The sequence below is a fragment of the Selaginella moellendorffii genome, unplaced genomic scaffold (genome assembly GCF_000143415.4).
Source record: "Selaginella moellendorffii unplaced genomic scaffold, v1.0 SELMOscaffold_47, whole genome shotgun sequence".
In the NCBI taxonomy this organism is placed as follows: domain Eukaryota; kingdom Viridiplantae; phylum Streptophyta; class Lycopodiopsida; order Selaginellales; family Selaginellaceae; genus Selaginella; species Selaginella moellendorffii.
In genome coordinates this window covers 1097889-1116017 of record NW_003314308.1, presented here as the reverse complement: position 1 = coordinate 1116017, position 18129 = coordinate 1097889, and the positions used below count along the sequence as shown (strand labels likewise).

The 18129-nt window shown below is 47.7% G+C and overlaps 6 protein-coding genes and 1 pseudogene across 8 annotated transcripts; 4 read left to right on the top strand and 3 right to left on the bottom strand.

The window, feature by feature from the left end:
* The first annotated feature begins 1069 nt into the window (after window positions 1-1069).
* LOC112350291 lies at window positions 1070-3185 on the top strand. 2 transcript variants are annotated; one of them, XR_002993709.1, is made up of 6 exons: window positions 1070-1465; window positions 1523-1586; window positions 1636-2012; window positions 2099-2647; window positions 2729-2786; window positions 2845-3185. XR_002993709.1 is itself a non-coding variant. In XM_024686236.1 (4 exons), exons 1-4 carry the CDS (start codon window positions 1088-1090, stop codon window positions 2444-2446), a joined length of 1167 nt encoding a protein of 388 aa, XP_024542004.1. In that variant the 5' UTR covers window positions 1070-1087; the 3' UTR covers window positions 2447-2691. The 2 variants fall into 2 exon arrangements, 1 of the variants encoding a protein (XP_024542004.1); XM_024686236.1 differs by lacking the exons at window positions 2729-2786; window positions 2845-3185 and having other exon boundaries at window positions 2099-2691.
* A 95-nt stretch (window positions 3186-3280) lies between these two features.
* LOC9647021 (gibberellin 3-beta-dioxygenase 3) lies at window positions 3281-4112 on the bottom strand. Its single transcript, XM_024686076.1, has 3 exons — window positions 3882-4112; window positions 3533-3745; window positions 3281-3478 (listed from the first exon to the last, which is right to left on the bottom strand). The coding sequence occupies exons 1-3, from the start codon at window positions 4110-4112 to the stop codon at window positions 3281-3283; spliced, it is 642 nt and encodes a 213-aa protein (XP_024541844.1).
* An 871-nt stretch (window positions 4113-4983) lies between these two features.
* Window positions 4984-7313, bottom strand: LOC9647020 (annotated as a pseudogene).
* A 3396-nt stretch (window positions 7314-10709) lies between these two features.
* Window positions 10710-12452, top strand: LOC9657991 (cysteine synthase). Its single transcript, XM_002981176.2, has 7 exons — window positions 10710-11021; window positions 11102-11269; window positions 11340-11603; window positions 11660-11797; window positions 11850-11901; window positions 11963-12183; window positions 12239-12452. The coding sequence occupies exons 1-7, from the start codon at window positions 10770-10772 to the stop codon at window positions 12329-12331; spliced, it is 1188 nt and encodes a 395-aa protein (XP_002981222.2). The 5' UTR covers window positions 10710-10769; the 3' UTR covers window positions 12332-12452.
* On the bottom strand, window positions 12370-14799 carry LOC9647018 (protein tesmin/TSO1-like CXC 5). The gene is made up of 10 exons (XM_024686138.1): window positions 14354-14799; window positions 14212-14296; window positions 14035-14136; window positions 13890-13979; window positions 13646-13823; window positions 13240-13593; window positions 13114-13178; window positions 12956-13050; window positions 12642-12896; window positions 12370-12583 (listed from the first exon to the last, which is right to left on the bottom strand). The coding sequence occupies exons 1-10, from the start codon at window positions 14403-14405 to the stop codon at window positions 12444-12446; spliced, it is 1416 nt and encodes a 471-aa protein (XP_024541906.1). The 5' UTR covers window positions 14406-14799; the 3' UTR covers window positions 12370-12443.
* Window positions 14800-14956: 157 nt separating this feature from the next.
* On the top strand, window positions 14957-17530 carry LOC9657990 (SNF1-related protein kinase catalytic subunit alpha KIN10). The gene is made up of 11 exons (XM_024686172.1): window positions 14957-15268; window positions 15321-15505; window positions 15597-15779; window positions 15844-15975; window positions 16034-16219; window positions 16276-16365; window positions 16428-16505; window positions 16561-16692; window positions 16747-17004; window positions 17058-17221; window positions 17271-17530. The coding sequence occupies exons 1-10, from the start codon at window positions 15082-15084 to the stop codon at window positions 17169-17171; spliced, it is 1545 nt and encodes a 514-aa protein (XP_024541940.1). The 5' UTR covers window positions 14957-15081; the 3' UTR covers window positions 17172-17221; window positions 17271-17530.
* On the top strand, window positions 17527-18089 carry LOC112350271 (COX assembly mitochondrial protein 2 homolog). 2 transcript variants are annotated; one of them, XM_024686173.1, is made up of 4 exons: window positions 17527-17607; window positions 17660-17764; window positions 17829-17914; window positions 17999-18089. In XM_024686173.1, exons 1-4 carry the CDS (start codon window positions 17563-17565, stop codon window positions 18045-18047), a joined length of 285 nt encoding a protein of 94 aa, XP_024541941.1. In that variant the 5' UTR covers window positions 17527-17562; the 3' UTR covers window positions 18048-18089. The 2 variants fall into 2 exon arrangements, with proteins under 2 accessions (XP_024541941.1, XP_024541942.1); XM_024686174.1 differs by having other exon boundaries at window positions 17963-18080.
* Window positions 18090-18129: the final 40 nt, after the last annotated feature.

The following is an 18129-nucleotide window of genomic DNA, read 5'->3' as shown; positions in this document are numbered from 1 at the left end:
TATGTCTGCCACCTAAAAACTTGGTCGTATGGTCGTCTACGAAACTATGTCTTTTACAGCCATTTCACCAAAGAAATATGTACATGACATACAAAATGCCATTCCTGTTGTAAGGAAGATGACTAGCAAAACTATATAAAGTTTATTTAATAGTTGTTCAAGCTAATTTGTATCAATTTTTTTCCTTCAGGTTTAGGGTCTATGACCTTTCAGTTTTTGCTACTGTGTTTGTCACCAGAACAATATAGCTTCCTTGCTATAACAAATATCTTTTTCTTCCTTGTGATGCCTCTTTTGCTAATTAAACTTATCATCTTCCTTGTGACATTACTTCTATTCCGAACAAAATCTTTTCACATCTTTTTACAATGTAGAGTATCTAATGAACTTACATAGAAACAGATTGAAGTAACTCTAACATCCTGAGACACAAAACAGATAATGACTACAAATGAAATATCTTTTGAACATTGAAAGCTTCTCCCTGTTGAGCTCATAGAGCTTACTACCATTTTTGACATGAATTTGAAATTCAGATTTGCTTCACTCCTTAGAGTCTTGGAAAGTGTTGTCTTGTCATCTTGTTTTAGCTTTGAAGCAATTCCAACTCTTTTTAAGTTGAAGATGTTGCTGAGCTTCCCAGCTGCAGCTTAAGGAATGCTTACTTTTAGAAGACCAAAAGTGTTGATAGAGAAATAGAATATAAACAAATGGCACTCTATGTGTGACATACCTAAAACAAATAAGGTGCTCTTTAAGAACACAAAAGGAGAGAGGAGGCTCGGTTTTTTCCCAGGGAAGCACACAGAGCAAAAAAGATTATCTACACAATCGCCCTCATTTGATTGGAAAAATCACCACCCTTTTAGATCGAAAGAATATTCCTAAATAATATTCTCAAAAGAGAATATATAAGGGGAGTTAGGATCTTTCAAAAGATCGGTCCATAGGAATATGCTTGCGATCAGTTTAATATTCCTAGTGCAATATTCCTTTAATATTCCTCAGTGAAAACTACAATAAATACACCTTTGAATGCAGAGTACCTATAGGGCTAATGGATGCGGGATGGACTCAGGCAGAGGAAATGACTCCAGCGGTGGGATGGGATCCGCGCGTGGGTCTGATCGTGGCCGATTGGTTCCAAAGCAGCATAGGTACCAGATTGCTGGGAGTGGTGGCAGGGGCATTCCAGCGCTTTGGGCTGGAGCTGGATTATTCACCAGGGGCGTCGTGGTTCTACTCTATGGATGAGTCGACTGTGTCGGAGCTCAAGTGGAAGATCTGGACTGTGGCAGTCGCCCACGTCCTCCGGGTTCCCGTCCCGGAGGTTTTCTTGCATCTCTTCATCGCTGCCGACTATTTCACGCGCCAGCGAGGTTGCTCCAACCGGCAACGTTACGGTGGCCGGAAGCTACTGTCCTTCGTACTCCCTTGCCACTACGCTGTACAGAAGCTTGAACAGGTGAGTTCTCGAGATTTCTTGTGGCAAACCGGTAAAAGAGCTTCTTTTTTTGTGCAGCTCAAGGCGAGAGACATTCAGACGCCAGCCACTGAAGCGATGTCTTCGGCGGAAGGAATTACATGTATGGCTTCTCTCTTTTCCTTTTCACTTCTAACCAGTCGTCTGTGCAGATCTTGTGTCGCTCATGTCTAGAGTTCCCTCTACTTTCTCGACGCGAACATGTCTTCTGGATGCCATGCGCCTGTTTGAAGTGAGCCAGGAACTTTGCGTGCTCTTCTTGGCGTGGCTGCAGCTCCAGATCCAAGCAAACAAGCAGCCGTTCGAATGGCTCGACGCTTTCGAAGCTCAAGCCAAAGCCGGCGGCGGGGGGCACCTGGGCAACCTCTTGCTCTTCTTCCTAGACACAGTGCACGCATACAGGTTTAAGGATTTCTATCTGCCACCCAAGGAGATCATCGACAGGGTCTATAACGTTTGCTTCAAGGAACTCCCGATGGTAGAGTGGCAGTCGATCGACCTCACCGCCGGCGTCCGTCAGGTGTTGGAGGTAAGATCCTTAGCTCGACTTGCAAAACACAGATGAGACTCAACAGGCTTCTTATTCTTTTCTCTTCTTTTTCTTTTTCTTGGCAGGAGGTGGTGGCAGGAGTGACTCCCACATTCGAGTGGGACAAAAGCCTTCTTGTAACTCTGGAGCGCTGGGTTCAAAGGAGGTCGCTCGTTTACCAGCACAGGCCTCGCGAGGTTCCATACGTTATGGACTTTACGGATGCAACCTTGCAAATTGGCCGTCTGATCTACACTTGGACACTGACGAAGAAGGGGCAGCGCGACCATGCCGAGCTCCAGACGCTGTGCTCGACGGGCAAGTCGATCGTGGAGCACGCACAGTCGGTGGCAGTGGGAAGCAGCGACGAGCGCCAGCTCTACCGTGCCGCCGCTGCCGTTTTCGGCAAGGATTTTAGCGGCCATTTCGTGTAGCTGTGCAGGAACGCGCAGTGGGAGCCGGATGGGGTCCCTTGCTCGCAGTCCGAGCTGGGAGAAATAAGGGAGCTGGCATGGAGAGGGCTGATTTTAGTCTTCAACTTCGAGTACAGAGTTCCGGAGCATTACTTTGACGGCAGCCCTAAGCAACTGAGAGACGAGGTGCCGTTCGGTGCCATGATAGTCTACATTGTTCACGTACGCACACTCTCTTTGGTTTTTTCGTTGGAGTGTGTTTCTGATTTGTTTCCTTTTCTCTTGTTGTGTTGTTTTGCGCAGCTGATATTTGAGGATCGCTTGACTCTAGACATTGATCGCAAAACGTGGACAGAAGAGTGTGAGTGACATGAATTATATTTGGATGCTGGAAGTATTTACCAAAGCTGTTTTTGCAGGCACCTTAGCTCTAAATAGTCACGGAAATCGTGATACATATCGGAACAAGAGGGGCATTTTTATTGCATCAGATGGGACGAGGAAGAGATGTCTAGCTCTTGAGAAGCTGATAAACTCTCCCAACGTACAGAGGGCCTTGGGAGCAAGCGCGGATGAAATAGGCGATGCCATGGTCAAGGCGATTGCAGCAGGTGGTATATATTATGACCAGGAACACAGAGATTTATGGTTTAAAATGGGCAAAATATTCAGAGGGGATTATGAGAGGCTCTCAGCATATATTATAGCATATGCAATTTTCAGAGGATTAATTTAAACAATATGGATATCTCATCTCAAATGTGAATGAACAGTTTTTGTTTGACCTTGTTGACGACTTTTGACCTCAAAAGTGGTCTAGACATATCAAACAAACACTAGGTATGCGGCATTATATTACTGCCTTGAGCGCATTGCCCATATACGCGGCGATAAACTCCCCGAAAGTAAGCTCCCTGAAGAGAGGCTTTTTGTCCGGCACCAAGGGCTTGAGAACTGCTTCAAAGCTGGGTGAAAAGAAGAAAGCTGCCGATATTCGTGCACCTCCGGAGCTACTCGGTGCTCCACACTCTTATATATTCCATTGCTCATCACCTGCGACACCACGGCAACTTGAAAGATGGAAAGGCAAGGTACTCTCTAAGTTACCTCTAATATATCTCCAATGTTGACGACGAATGCATCCGGCATGGAGTTCACAGGCTTCCACTCGCCATTCTTTCTTATCTGGAGACCCTCTACCTCGTCCTGGAGCAGTAAGGTGATTCCCACGCCATCCGAGTGAGGACTTGATCCCAGCACAAGATCCGGCTCTGGACAAGGTGGATCCTCAGCGATGAATGAGCGTCTGGCCCGAAGGCGTCACCGAAAAGCTCTGGGGGCTGGCCGAGGGAGCTCAAGTTCGCTCTCTCGCAATAAAGCTCCTCGCTGCACTGTCGAGAGCCATAAGCTTGGATGGTTTCTCTGGAAACGAATTTGAAGAACACACAGTGCTTACCTTCGCAGGTGACATTCTAATGCGAACGGCAAAGACAAGGAGCAGAAGAACACACGAAAAGACAATGAACGAATCGTATAATTTCTGTCTACTCCAGGAGCTCAAGGAGATCGTCACATTCAGCTCCAAAGCTGGGGATCCCCGGAAGGGAATCGATGTCAATAGGACAGGGGGGGATGGGGATGTCAAGCTGTGGCCAATCACTAGACGCTCCTTCAGCATTGTATCCATTGCCACTGGGAGATGTTCCTCCAGCCTTTTCAACCTTCTTTGGCCACGCTCCCACACGATTCACCCCACAGCTTGTAGTGTCGAACGTACTGTTGCTTGAAATTGGACTGGGTGCTTTTGGCTTTTGTGATCCCGCCACTACCATTGATGGATGATCTGGGTGGAAGAAGAGTGCCTCTAGCTCTTGTGATCCTGCCACTCTCATTGATGGATGATCTGGGCGGAAGCAAGGGGCATGACGGTGGAAGCAGCAGCTTTTGCGCAAAGGGCTTTGGAGCATCACTAGCAGAAGACACTCCGGTGGCAGCTTTGGCAGGATGCCTGGCAGCATATTTGGCTGCTCAAGCTCTGTCTGCCCAAGCTATGGCAGCATGGGGTGCAGTAGAAGCTACAACCCAGGTACTTGGATCTCTCATAGTTTCTTTCCCCCACTCAACTTGTTTCAGTTGCTCAACTCATAGCCATTGTTGCTGTTGGAATTCCTTTTGAAGGACTTCTAGCCTCCTTAGCAGATATAGCAACAGTGCCGTTGATTCCTTTGTCGACATTCTTCTTCCAGCCAAATCATCCATCAGTGGGAGTGGCAAGATCACAAGAGCCCAAGAGGCACTGCTACCAAGCTTGCCACGTTCCCTATTCCCAACACTGCCACTGATGGATGATCTATGGAAGAAGACTGCCTTTGGTTCTTGTGATCCCGCCACTCCCACTAATGGATAATCTGGCTGGAAGAAGAATGTCGACAAAAAAATTAATGGCATTTTTGCTATGGCTGCCAAGGAGGCTAGGAGTCTTTTCAGAGGAATTCCAACAACAACAATGGCTATGACTTGAGCGACAAAAACAAACTGAGTGGGGGAGAATTCCCAGCTTAAGCATGACTAGCTGCTCTCACCTGTAGATTGGCTACTACTCTTGCCTGCCTCGGGCTCTGAGCTTGTGCCTGGCGCTCTGGATGCATCACCAATGCATCCCCCTTGAGTACCAAATCCTGTGTCTTCCTGATGGCGTTGACCTAATAAAAAATGTGTTGATGGGACTTAAAGTGGTGTTGGGGATGCGAATATTTTAAAGAACATTCTAGAGAATATTACAGAGAACCTTTTAAGGAATATTCCCTAGAATATTCTTCCTAGATTTTCTTATTTCCCGGGTGAGAATGGTGCCATCCTTCGTGAGATGCACTCCAATCAATTGAACTGGAGATGTTGTCCTAGTTTGGGATTAAACTCGTCAATCCTGGAAACATAGATAAACAACAACCTTTCAAACGAACCATCTTTGAGAATTGTGACACCGTGACATCTTCTGGAGCTTGAACGCTTTGAGGAGTGTCTGTGGCGTCTCCAATCACTGGGAAAAGAATAGTTCGGCACTGATAATAATACTCCTAAATGTGAATAAAATGGACCTTGTTATTGGAGGCTCAGCTGTGCCACCTGCAAAAGAGCAGATAAGGACTGATCAAACATACCTCTGTGTACCTGGGGCTTTTCTGTTCCGCATCCTGTTTTCGTTCCTCTCTCGCTTTTCCATCTCGTTTAGCTCTTCGTCATATGTAGCAAATCTCATTACTCTTAGAGCTGCTTTCAAGTCCTCCTTCAGCACCTGCAAAAAAGAGACACGAAGTTATCATGTCATTCGTGAGGAATAAACACCATACTTGACTTGAGCTTTGAGTGTGCTGTTCAAAGACGTACCATGGTCTCAAGCATGCTTGGCAAAGTGCCTCATATCTGGAGAAAACATGGGAGAGTGAACCCAGTTATTCACGTAAGTCAGAACTACGAATTCGCATAGTTGCGTAAGGCCTGCAAAGCATGCGAATCAAAGTACCAACGACGCCAGAGGGAGAGACTTACCTCTTCATTCAGTTAGCTTTGGTTCGTGAGTCTTGGCAGAATTTATGAACTTCAAAAACTTGTTTGCCCCGTGCAGGAAACGATTATACTTCACAAATATCGTAGTCCCTAGTTCATGCTCATCATCCTCGACATTTCTTGCAGCACCGCCTGGCAGACCTGAAAAGCCACCGTCATTATTCCAAAAAATACTGGCCTCGCTATTTACCTCCGCCTTCGCCGGGTGCTCGAAAACGGTGCATTGCTCAGAAATTTGGCGGTCACTATCTGCATCCATTTGATCAAGCACAATAAACAATAAGTCGAATCGTGACAGTAGAGTCCGGAAGCCCGATAGTATTTGTAGGAGTAAGTGATCGATCATACTGCAGTATTGCGTTCAAGACTTACAGTTCCATAGATAGGATTCGCTGCAGCCACGACACTGCAACGAGCCTTGGCTATCGTGACTGTTTGTTGTTCCATACCTTAATGGCAACGTGATGAATGTCGCTCAGTTTGTCAAACTCGTCTATACAGACCACGGACCTTCCGCCAGCATCATTGCTCCTGCTTCAAGGCGTCTTTCACCTGAGGATGAAAAGAGTCAAGCCACAAGTTTTGAGAAAACATTAAAAAGGCCTACCAGTCTCTTGATCGGATGTTACAGCAGCTGAGACGATCCTTGGGCAGTAGTAGAAATTGCAAATGGTGCAATGCTCATAATTGCTCGTAACAAGGGTCCCCAACCAGGAGGACACTGATGTCACTGCAACAAAATAACCTTAGAGAAACTATATAGCGTTCCGTACGAGATGCTCACCCACGTATGCGTGCCATTTCTAGATCCAGTCCACCGATAAGCAAAAGAAGCATGGCTTTCTTGATCAGGGAATGACCACATGTTGAAGGTGCAAGCGACTCCGCAAGTGAATTAAACGAATCCTCTCTGTTTCCAATGGTTCGAATATTTTTGAGATATTCATTTGTGGAGCATAAGCAGCTTTGTCAGCTGGAGAGTCTCACCTGAAAACACCGTTGATGCCCCCTTTAGATTAGATGATAGAAACAAGCTCACCTGGCTTGCAAACATCGACAAGATCATCCTCTACTATAACATCCACAGAGCACGGAAGCTGTGGCATTTCTTGAATCGACAAGACTTGATGGTTAAACTCAGTCACCAAGAGATTCCCGTGGTCATCCTAACAAAATAAACGAGTAAAATGTGGTAATTCTCCAGCCTTTAAAGATACGTCAGCAGCAGCAGCAGCAACTTGATCATGAGCAGGTTCGGCTTGTCCACTTTCCTCCTTCCTCTGGTCGTCCTTTTCTGGGGATTTAGAGCCCCAGAATCCATGATGGCCTCGAAAGGCATCGTGAATCTTCTAAAAGACATTGGTGTCTCCACCACTGTCTATCAACCTCATTCTTTAGAGGGTTAGTAGTGACTGGTGGTTTTTTAGAAGAACGCTACCAGGATCGAAAGCTAACTAAGGCTGGTTTTCCTGCTCGCAAGTAGCAGCGAGACCGCTGTTTCAGAGAACGGTTACTTCTGCAAGTATGGTTATTTACATTTTTTTATTTTTTATTTCCTTATATTCTTGTTTTCCACTTCCTGCATGCCAGGTGGACCAGACAGATCCTACTATTGAGGTCAAGAAGAGCGCTCACGTGTTCATTCGCGCAGTACAAAGGCAAGCACTCTATCCATCTAGTTTGCTTGACAACTTCTTGAATGCTCCAGGCAATGGAATAGCGGTGAGAGGCCGAGGCTATTGCATGACAAGCATCAGAGTTGACGGAAACGACGAGCTGGCAGTGTACAAAGCTGTAAGCACAGCTCGCAAGCTCGTCCCTTTATCTCGAGGTATTCTCTGAGCAGCATGCCTTTCGTTCTAGGGACTCTATTCACTTTGCGTCGCTTTAGAGCATCTGTCCAGGCAATGACTTATCTGGTGGCTGAGGTTGGGGAAAAAATCTGATGAGTTTGAGCGGAAGGAGCGATGAAAGCCACTCCTGCGGCCAAGCCAACTCGATCGACCATAGTAGCGCCAAAGTTCGAGCAAAATGGGAATGGATTGAGATGGCTGTCAGCGAGGTGAGGCAAGTTTTGTTGTGATCTTTTGATGCCGCAAGTGACAGATAGCTAACTTGGCAGCCAGAAACCAAGCAATGGAGAAAGGATGAGAGAGGACTGGACACTTTCCTGAGAGTACAAGCGCTTATTATGATCAGCTTTTCGATGTGGAGCGAAGGGAGGATATCAGAGGCAATGGATGATTAGGCACCCGAAAGAAGAGGGACAGTGTTTCAGTAGTGCGAACTATGGTGAGTACTTCACACATTTTTCATGTTTATAATGGTTTGCAGGGTATTCTAGTGAAAGCGAATGAGTTCAAAACAAGATTGTGAAAGCCATGGTGGCTAGCTGGTATTAGGACGCTCCAATGTCTGAGCTTGAAGTTTGAAATCGCCCGTTGACCATTCTAGTTGGTATCAAATTTGATTCCAATTGCCCCCCCCTGAGGTAATATAATTATTTATGGCAACACTAGGTATTCAAAAAAGTTTATAAACTGCTCATTCCCTTAGGGTTTGCAATGAAGAGGAGCAGCATGGCGGACGGCGCTAAGCCGAGGAAGAGCAGCAAGGTGAGGCGACATCATAGAGGCTTCAAGGCGTCGGAAATCAGTATCTTGAGCGATCTGCCAAAGCTGGACATCTTAGCCAAAGGGAAGGAGTGCGTCCTTTTGCTCATGACAGGGTCTCATGGCAGGTTCCAAGACAGGCTCTCATGGCCGCCTGTGCTGGCCTGGTATCCAGAGGAGCAGCTGGTAGGAGTGGTGTCAAACAGGCTGTTGCCCCCGGGCTTCATTCCTATGGCCTCATCCTCGGGCATGCTGTGTGGCTTTCACAGGAACGACATCTTGTCTGACTCGCTCTACCGATGGAAGTTGCGGGTGGCCGTTTGCAATCCTCGCACCGGATTTCAACATGAGCTCCCCGCTCTCAACATGGCCGCCGTAGAGCGCGATAGCAACTCTCCTGTCATGGCGCACACCTGGGGTCAGGTTAAGCTGGAAATGAGAGGCGACCAGGAGCACTTCAGCATTCACGTGCTCTGCAGGCGCATACGATCTGGACGTTTCACCGTTTATACTTGGCACTCGAGCTCCCAAGTCTGGAACGAGTCCACTAATAGCGGCATACTGACGGCTGATCTTACCGGGGACCTCATCTTTCCAGGTAGCAGGTTGCAAGCTTATGATACTCGCTCTAAGGCCTGGACTGCAATTCCAATTCCCGGTGCCAAAGCTTGGAACGACTTCCCGCTGCCACAGGGTCTTCAAGGCCGCTACTCTTACTGTAGAGTGGATCCGTTCCGGTACGGGCACAAGCTGATGGTGCTTGGCCAGTGCGACGGGGCCATTGTATTGCTGGAGCTGGAAGAAGAAGGCGGCGGGCGTCACTGGAATCCGGTAGCGTGGGCAACCCTGGACCAGTTCCAGTTTGCAGAGGACGAGACAGTACAGTGTCCAGCATACTTGGTCGACTGGCCTCTACAAGGTGGCGATCTGCTAGTCATGCGCGCGGTGACGTGCTCGATGCTGGAAAAGCCTGTTGCTCTCCATCTCAAGCGTCATAACTGGCTGGAACTTCCAACAAGCGTGCACCACCTCAATGTCCAGGCAGTCTGCATCTACAGCCCGTAAGAACAGGGACCGAGGAAGAGGAGCATCATCTCGTTTCAAGTACTTCAGGACGCCCGCCTTCAGGAACTGTCTGCGTCTACAACCCGTAGCCTGCTAAGTAACTCTAGGCGGGAGGAAAAGAAATGCAAGCAGTCATGCTGTGTATGTATCTTTGAGAAATACCACTCTGCAGATCCATCAAGCTCCTGCGGAGCCTCCTGTCGTTGCTGTGGAACAATCTCGACAGGAACTGGAGCTGAGAGAGCTTGGAGTAGAACAAAACCGGCGATGAGCTGGGGTTTGCGACAGACAGGCTGAGCCATTCAGGAAGAACCGTCTTTGGCCGTCTGAGTGAAGCCTTGGCTGGGAAATTTCAGTCTTAGGAAGAACGCTGTGTTGCAATCAAAGACAGTGCTAGTGCCGTCAGCTCCAGCTCAACAAAATTTGTGGTATAGGGTTTGGCTATCTTCAATGATGCCCAAGAGGGATTTGGAATTGGGCATTTGTGATTAGGATCCAAGTGAGTATGGAGGATGATGGCATAGGCAATATGTAAGCTAGCGTTGAGAAATCATGAGGCAGGCTAGGCCTCACCTAAGGTGTCTACCAACATATTTAAAAGTATGATAACAACTTCCATATCTTTGTGTGTTTGGTTTGAGGCTTGCAATATCCTGTGGTGAGAGTTTCACCATTGTTTCCTTGGTGTGTCTTGTGTGCTATAGTGCATTCCAGTGCTCGAACACACCTGCTAAGGAAATCTAGTGACCCCAAAAGTTCTGTGAGTGTTGAAAGGAGGGTGAAATACCAGATTAAGTTTCCACCCTATTTGCTTTGTGTTTGAGCTCTTTAGAGTGTAAAAGTGAGCCATGATTGGGGCTGAGAGATGCCTCAATAATTAATAAATCTAACAAATTGACGTGCAAGATGGCATTGCAAACGACCTCTCCCTCCGCCTTCACGACCAGAAGATGGCATTTTCTTATCAAAGAATATGGATATTCTTTGTAAGAACATTCTATTGGAAGGGAATATTTCGCTAAGTCGTGCCTCAATGTTTTCGAAAGCGCAGGGCAAATTCTATTCAAGTTTCTTGTTTGGGCGCTTTATAAGCGCTTGCCATGGCCCAAGAGCTCTCCAAGGGTCACGGTCTCCAGGGCGAGCAATCCATGGCAGCGATGGACACCGGATTGAAGGCGCTAGGCGTTGGCAACGGCGACGGCGTGGCGGCGCCGCCCGGCGTGTTGAGGCGCCGCGCATCGCCGGCGCTCCGATCGGCATTTCCAGGAGGTAATCTGCGGGCTAGCCTGGCCAAGGATCCAGCTCCGGCCGCGGGTGAGGGCGGCCTCAACATCGCCGAGGATGTCACCCAGGTACCAATTTCTTGGATCGTGGCATTCTTGCTTGCATTATCTCATCCAATTTTTTCTTTGTTTGACTTCTTTGTCTCTAGCTGATTGGGAAGACGCCGATGGTTTATCTCAACAGCGTGGTGGAAGGATGCGTCGCGAACATCGCTGCGAAATTGGAGATCATGGAGCCTTGCTGCAGTGTCAAGGACCGAATTGGATTGAGCATGATCTCCGATGCCGAGGCCAAAGGTGCCATTTCTCCTGGAAAGGTAGAAAACAAACAAAATTTCTTGGTCTTCTCGTCCAAACTTGGTTGGCTCTCCTGTTTGTTTCCTGTAGAGCGTTCTCGTGGAGCCTACGAGTGGAAACACTGGGATTGGTCTGGCGTTCATCGCTGCGGCCAAGGGCTACAAGCTCATCCTCACCATGCCCGCATCGATGAGCATGGAACGCCGAGTTCTACTCAAGGCATTTGGAGCCGAGCTGGTTCTCACTGATCCTGCCAAAGGCATGAAGGGAGCTGTCTCAAAGGCTGAAGAGATTGTGAGCAAGACACCAAATGCGTACATGCTTCAGCAATTTGAGAACCCAGCTAATCCGAAAGTAAGATATTATCAATTCTTTTCTACCACATAACTTTCTCTTCTCTTTTGCTACAGATTCACTTTGAAACCACGGGACCAGAGGTCTGGGAAGACACCCGAGGAAAAATCGATTTTTTTGTTTCGGGGATTGGAACTGGCGGTACTGTGACTGGTGCTGGACGATATCTCAAGGACAAGAACCCGAATATCAAAGTAAGGAAGCAATCGTCTCTCTAGCTTTTGGTTTTTCATGCAAGAGTTTCAGATTGTTGGTGTGGAGCCAACTGAGAGCAACGTCTTATCCGGTGGCAAACCAGGTATTTGGTTGTCAATTCTGTGCATTTTAATCACCACCTCGTCCATTTTCTCACCTTGCAGGACCTCACAAGATTCAAGGAATGGGAGCTGGATTTATTCCCGGGATCTTGGAAGTCGGAATTCTCGACGAGGTCGTGGAGATCTCTAGCAACGACGCAGTCGAGATGGCAAAGCAGCTTGCTCTCAAGGAAGGACTGCTCGTTGGTATTTCATCTGGAGCTGCTGTTGCAGCTGCGATCCAGATTGCGAAGAGACCCGAGAATGAGAACAAGCTCATTGTGGTAAGTTGTGTACTAGTTGCCATTCTGGAGATGATATTGAGAGCGTACAATGCAGGTGATTCTTCCAAGCTTTGGCGAACGTTACCTCTCGTCGGTCTTGTTCCAGTCGATCAGAGAGGAAACGGAGAAGATGCAGCCAGAGCCGTGATTCACTCCTTGTGTGTTCTTATTTATGGAAACGATCACTTGAATAATTTCAAGACCAAGTCGCTATAGAAAACTCGACTGGAATCGAATTAACAGAGAAAAAAAGAATGAGTTTAGCCGTTTACAGTGGGTTTCTTATCTTGTGTCCAAGCAGGACTATCTGCCTGTGCTGCTACACCCGGGGACTCGCGATTCTTTTGAAGAGTCGCTGCCAAAAGCTCGCTCCTTGCGGCTTCTGTAGATAATAGAGTGGCTGCAAATGGAAAAAGGAAAGTTTAAAACCAAAGTTTGTGAGAACTTCAGCAGTGTACCTCGCTTCCTGCCGACAGTGATGATCTTCCGGAGGCAGTCACGAAACTCTTCGAGAATGAGACGCTCTTGCTCGGCAGCCAGCTCTTTGTCGTAGTCCCCGTGCGTGGCCGGGGTGAAGAGTGGATCCTGCTCGTCGCACATCAGCGCTAGTGTTCCCGGTGACATTGGTCGCTTTTCTCGGATATCTTCGTCACCCTGTCCAGAGCCAGCCTCTTGTCCATTTTCCGCAGGCCTCTTCGAGACAGGGCCAGAGGCTGCAAGCCAAAGAAAGATATAAGAACGGTGCATTGCAAGCTTGCATAAATAGTGTTACCGATCATCGCTTTAGCAGCCTCAGCGGACGCCATGACCAGAAGATTGCAAAGATCAGAAACTGTCTCTGGTTGTACTACGCCTGCCAAGAGAGAACTACGCAAGGAACGTAGGAATAAATTAATGCCAAGAGAAAAAGGAAAAGAAAAACGGCCGTACGTTTGAATGGTTTTTGCCGAAAGGGATGAGTTTGGAGGGAGCATGGAACCAGAAAGCTTTGCGTCCTGCAGCAAAACAGGTTTAAGCATTAGGATTGAAAATCTCGATACTGGCTAAGTACCGTACCTGGATTCCTTGTAACGTTCTGTAAATTGGTTGCTGCACTTTCAGACTCTCGCCAACAAAGACAAGGTCGCTTGTCCTTCTCTTCTTTGCAGGCATGGGAGAAGAAGAGACGCAGGCCAGTGAGCCCGTTGCAGAGGTTGTATAGGGAGGTGGTCCTCCGTGGTATGTACTTTGGCTGTAATCTGGCTGATATAGTGCTCTTCTCTCGTCGCTGCTGTCGTAGTTCTTGCAGTCGACACACTTGCAGTTGTCTGAGCACAAAATGTTGGCCTGAAAACATTCGCAATACTTCTTCAAGCACCCAGACTTTTTGCAGTTGCATCCTTTGTTATGTTTTCCCAATCTCATGTCGTCCTGTAAGACAACCAGTTATAAACGAATTTGAATCTATGCCCGAGGCACTTACCGCACTGTCGCGAATCGCATGTTGCGTGTTTGCAATTTTAGGCCTGAAAGCATTTGGATTTCGTTCCAAAGTTACCTCCACTGCCTCTTGTCTTACTGCCTCGTTCTCGACGTTATTGCAACAGTTAAGGCAATTGCAACCATCACAATAAGTCCCAGAGGCAAAGCACTCACAATACCTGATGTAAAAAAGGAAAACTCTTTCAGTACTTGTACAAGCGACGAAAAACAATAGATGAACTTACAGCTTCAAGCACCGAGTGTTTTTACAATTGCACTGCTTGCACTTCTTGGCCGCAACTTCTTTGAGCTCGTAGACCGGCGGCCTTGGTAGTCTATAAGAACTAGGATCAGCCATCGTCTTAAAACTAGAAGGCAAAATGCTCTTACATGGAGGAAAAGTTGAGCTGCCGAACTGGCTTACGACCAGGTTCTCCAGGTTGAGCAGGCGGGACTTGTGACGACGGTAACGCCTGCGATGTTCTTGACAATCTATCCAAGAAGGAAAAAGAAAAATAAAACCAGAAAACTCAAGAATGAAACTAAGAAGCCCAACAGACTATGTACCTCGAGCTCGAGTAGAGTGGAAGCTTTCCCGGGCCTTGCATAGTAACGAGGCTGCTACCATTCATATCAAGGTGCGCTGGGATCACTGTTCTCCCAAGACAAAGAACCAGTGAAAAGAAAACACAAAGCAAAAGGGACTTACCAGGTTTCTCATCCTTGTCAAACTGGTCGGCCTTAATCCCATTTAGCTGCATGGTCGCCCTCTAAAATGGTCGGCTCTATCGTTTCTTTGCGCCCACTATTCCCCCGCTCCTGCCCCTAATGCGTCTAAAAAGCTTGGAATCTCCACACGAAGAAAAAGGCGGCTATTCGAAAATCCCAAAACCCTCTGCTAGATCCAGCCCCGGCGCCCCAGCTCCACCGATGCTGCGAGCGGGAATCTTAACCTAGGATGGGACAGGGGCGATCGAGGGTTTTGGAGCCCCGGCGCCAAAAACCTGGCGCTCCCCCGGCCAAAAGCCTTTTCCTCACCTCGCGCGGCGCATCCAGCCTCACGGCGCCTCCATCGCCTGGATCCTCGCGGCGTCCCTCCTAAGGGCGCGCCCCAGCGCCATTCCTTTCCTCTCCGGCACACACAACAAAGGGCAATGACAGGAGATTCAAATTTTCAAAAAAATTCTTCCACGGATCTCAAAGACGCCTCAAATCCGATTAATGGCTCCAGTGTACGCTCCGGATATTCGCGTTTGTATCATGGGCGGCGTGGCGGCATCACGGCCGTCGGATATGGGTGTGGCATATTCTTGTTTCTTCTAGGGTTTGGGGCTCGTGTGGAAGCGCCAGGGGCGGGATTTCAGCTGAAGAGCCCTCTCCTCGCAGAATGCGTGCGATCGATTAGCTAGTTCTTGGGCGATCCACAGCGAGGAGGCGATGGATCAGCAGCAGGAGCAGCAATCCGCGAGGAGGACCGAATTTCTCCATTACAAGCTCGGGAAGACGCTGGGAATTGGCTCGTTTGGCAAGGTGAAGATCGGGGAGCATGTACTCACAGGCCACAAGGTTGCTATCAAGATTCTTAATCGGAGGAAGATTAGAGCCATGGACATGGAAGAGAAAGGTATGAGAAAAAAATAGTTTTTTTCTCATTTCCTGTGTTTCAATCGATGCAGTGCGCAGAGAAATCAAGATATTGAGGCTGTTCATGCATCCTCACATCATCAGGCTGTATGAAGTTGTGGAGACGAGCACCGACATTTTCGTGGTGATGGAGTTTGTCAAGTCGGGGGAGCTCTTCGACTACATTGTTGAGAATGGTCGACTCCAGGAAGACGAAGCTCGTTGTTTCTTCCAGCAGGTACGAGAAAAAAATGTCTCGTTTTTTTCTTGGCATTGAGTGTGTGTTTATGGATCGTGTTTTTGACATGCTAGTCTTGCTGGTGGTATAGATTATCTCGGGTGTTGAGTACTGTCATAGAAACATGGTCGTTCATCGTGACCTCAAGCCGGAGAATTTGCTTCTCGGCTCCAAATGCAGTGTCAAGATCGCGGATTTTGGCCTGAGCAACATTATGCGAGACGGTCACTTTCTGAAAACAAGCTGTGGAAGTCCGAACTATGCTGCTCCAGAGGTCAGTATATCAGGATAAGTTTTGTCATAGGCTCGTCATTCTAAGTTGTCTTTCTCAATCACAGGTGATTTCCGGTAAGCTCTATGCTGGACCAGAAGTAGACGTATGGAGCTGTGGGGTGATACTATACGCACTTCTCTGTGGCAGCCTTCCCTTTGACGACGAAAACATTCCAAATCTATTCAAGAAAATCAAGGTGAATCAGTCAGACAACAAGAAGTCTTAAATGTTTTTTTTTTCTTGTTTATTCCCAGGGTGGCATCTACACACTTCCAAGTCATCTCTCTTCTGGTGCGAAAGACTTAATCCCGCGAATGTTACTGGTTGATCCGATGAAGCGGATGACAGTTGCGGAGATTCGTGAACACCCGTGGTTTCAAGTTAATCTTCCTCGGTATCTTGCCGTCCCACCCTTGGACTCGGCCGAACAAGCCAAGCGGGTAAAGTTGCCACTTGTGTGTAAAGATTGAAAGCACCTGCACTTGGTGTCGCACAGATTGATGAAGATATCGCAAATGAAGTTGCGAGACTGGGATTTGAAAAGGGCCAACTTATAGATTCTCTTCGCAACCGAGTGCAAAATCCAGTGAGTACATGCTATATTTTTTTGTGTGCGCATGGATTCTAATATTTCCTTCGACTTCCCAGGCAACTGTTACGTATTATCTCATGCTGGACAATAGAAAGCGCACTGGAGGCAATGGCAACGAGCTTTCGGAAGTTCAGGTAAGTCGCAGTCGTGTAAAAAATGGATATCACCAAGCACGTTGCTGGAACATAGGATGTGGCGAGAGCGTTCCCGCAGTCTTTTGCCCCTCAATCCCGGCAAATGAGCCGTGTGCATTCTACTACTTCACCTTTGCTCGAAGTTCCACGTCTTCAAGCCGAGAGACGCTGGGCTCTGGGATTGCAGGTAATCTTTTCTCTCGAATGTCCATTGATTTTATTTCATTTCCTTGGTGGACAGTCTCGAGCGCATCCGAGAGAGATAATGAACGAGGTACTTAAGGTATTGCAAGAACTGGACGTAAGCTGGAAGAAGCTCGGTCACTACAACGTAAAGTGCCGGTGGACGTTTGCTCCACCATCGAAAGCTCCCTGCAGCTTGCCTGGATCTCCAATGATCTCAGAGCCATTGCACGAGCGCATTGCTGTCGCTGCTGCTACTGCTGCTGCGGACATTGTGGAACAGGGTCGACGAAATCTTGTCAAGTTCGAGGTCCAAGTAAGTGAAAGTCTTGTTGGAGTTCGATGCTAACTTGGACTGGTATCTCGTAGCTTTATAAGATGCACGAAGAGAAATACCTGCTGGATCTGCAAAAGCTCGAGGGCCCGTTCTTCACATTTCTGGATTTCTGCACCATGTTCTTAGCAGAGCTACGGGTTCTCTAAAATGATATGTGATGATTCCCGTCCCATACAATCAACGGCAGTGCGCCGAGGTAAGCGACTTTGAGTTGATCTTACCAGCTTCTTACTCCGATCTCTCAGATTATCACCGTGCTCTTGCGCTACCACAGATTTCTTTGCCTCGAAAGTGTGAGCCTCAGTACGAAAAAATCGACCTTTTCCTCGTCTGCTTCTTCAAGAATCCAAAGCTTCGTGCTAAATTGGAGCACATATATCCACACTCTCTTACCTGGTAGTTTTTTTCACTGATCAAATCGCTCTAGCAATCCTTAAATCTTGCTCATCGAGAAAAAACCAAGTGTCTAGGATATTCTGTGTTTACATCCAACGGCTCACATTAATTTCGTGTGGGAGAATTAGGGCTTGTGAGCAAATGCATCCTCCACTCGTTCTTCACAAGCATCCGCTCTGCACCGAGGTGAGCGATACATGAATCGATTCGATCAGCCCATAGGGTTTTTCTTCCTCAGATCATCACATTGTTCCTGCGCTGCCACGAGGATCACCCTGCGGCCAAGTTTTGGGGGAAATGCAACGATCTCAAGCTCGAGCTGGTGCGCTGCTTGCAAGAAGAGGTTTGTGTCTTTAATTTTTTGACGCTCGAATGGCCTGCCATGGTTTCCAATTTGGTTCTGGTAGAAAGCCGTCAAGCGGAAGAAGAACTTTGAGAAGAGCAAGGAGTTTCAGGCAAAGCTACACGCATACTTGGAGGATTTAAGATCGAGGTAGGAGAATCTCACAGAAATTTGGAAAGAAATTTTTGGAAGCTCCAGGCTTTTGTGATCTTGTTTGTGATAAACTATGCGTAGCGCACGGCAATTGGGCTTCTCACTGTGTGCCTCTCATCCTTCCATGTAAAGGAGCCAAATATATATCCGCGATGGAGCTTGCTCTTCGCCACCTTCGTCTTGAGCCTCAGATCCACTAGAAACGATTGGGA

Bases quoted from the DNA above. Each gene is read 5' to 3' on its own strand.
- LOC112350291 (XM_024686236.1), top strand. From the start codon at position 1,088: ATGACTCCAGCGGTGGGATGGGATCCGCGCGTGGGTCTGATCGTGGCC. The intron at 1,466-1,522 runs GTGAGTTCTCGA...TTTTTTGTGCAG, and splicing joins CTGTACAGAAGCTTGAACAG to CTCAAGGCGAGAGACATTCA. The intron at 2,013-2,098 runs GTAAGATCCTTA...TTTTCTTGGCAG, and splicing joins GCGTCCGTCAGGTGTTGGAG to GAGGTGGTGGCAGGAGTGAC.
- LOC9647021 (XM_024686076.1), bottom strand. From the start codon at position 4,112: ATGGATACAATGCTGAAGGAGCGTCTAGTGATTGGCCACAGCTTGACA. The intron at 3,746-3,881 runs GTAAGCACTGTG...GCTTTTCGGTGA, and splicing joins TTAGAATGTCACCTGCGAAG to CGCCTTCGGGCCAGACGCTC. The intron at 3,479-3,532 runs GTAACTTAGAGA...GTGGTGTCGCAG, and splicing joins ACATTGGAGATATATTAGAG to GTGATGAGCAATGGAATATA.
- LOC9657991 (XM_002981176.2), top strand. From the start codon at position 10,770: ATGGCCCAAGAGCTCTCCAAGGGTCACGGTCTCCAGGGCGAGCAATCC. The intron at 11,270-11,339 runs GTAGAAAACAAA...TGTTTCCTGTAG, and splicing joins GTGCCATTTCTCCTGGAAAG to AGCGTTCTCGTGGAGCCTAC. The intron at 11,798-11,849 runs GTAAGGAAGCAA...CAAGAGTTTCAG, and splicing joins ACAAGAACCCGAATATCAAA to ATTGTTGGTGTGGAGCCAAC.
- LOC9647018 (XM_024686138.1), bottom strand. From the start codon at position 14,405: ATGCAGCTAAATGGGATTAAGGCCGACCAGTTTGACAAGGATGAGAAA. The intron at 14,297-14,353 runs GTAAGTCCCTTT...TTGGGAGAACAG, and splicing joins TGACAAGGATGAGAAACCTG to TGATCCCAGCGCACCTTGAT. The intron at 12,584-12,641 runs GTACACTGCTGA...TTCCATTTGCAG, and splicing joins CACTGTCGGCAGGAAGCGAG to CCACTCTATTATCTACAGAA.
- LOC9657990 (XM_024686172.1), top strand. From the start codon at position 15,082: ATGGATCAGCAGCAGGAGCAGCAATCCGCGAGGAGGACCGAATTTCTC. The intron at 15,780-15,843 runs GTCAGTATATCA...TCTCAATCACAG, and splicing joins CGAACTATGCTGCTCCAGAG to GTGATTTCCGGTAAGCTCTA. The intron at 16,693-16,746 runs GTAATCTTTTCT...CTTGGTGGACAG, and splicing joins GCTGGGCTCTGGGATTGCAG to TCTCGAGCGCATCCGAGAGA.
- LOC112350271 (XM_024686173.1), top strand. From the start codon at position 17,563: ATGCATCCTCCACTCGTTCTTCACAAGCATCCGCTCTGCACCGAG. The intron at 17,608-17,659 runs GTGAGCGATACA...TTTCTTCCTCAG, and splicing joins AGCATCCGCTCTGCACCGAG to ATCATCACATTGTTCCTGCG. The intron at 17,765-17,828 runs GTTTGTGTCTTT...TGGTTCTGGTAG, and splicing joins TGCGCTGCTTGCAAGAAGAG to AAAGCCGTCAAGCGGAAGAA.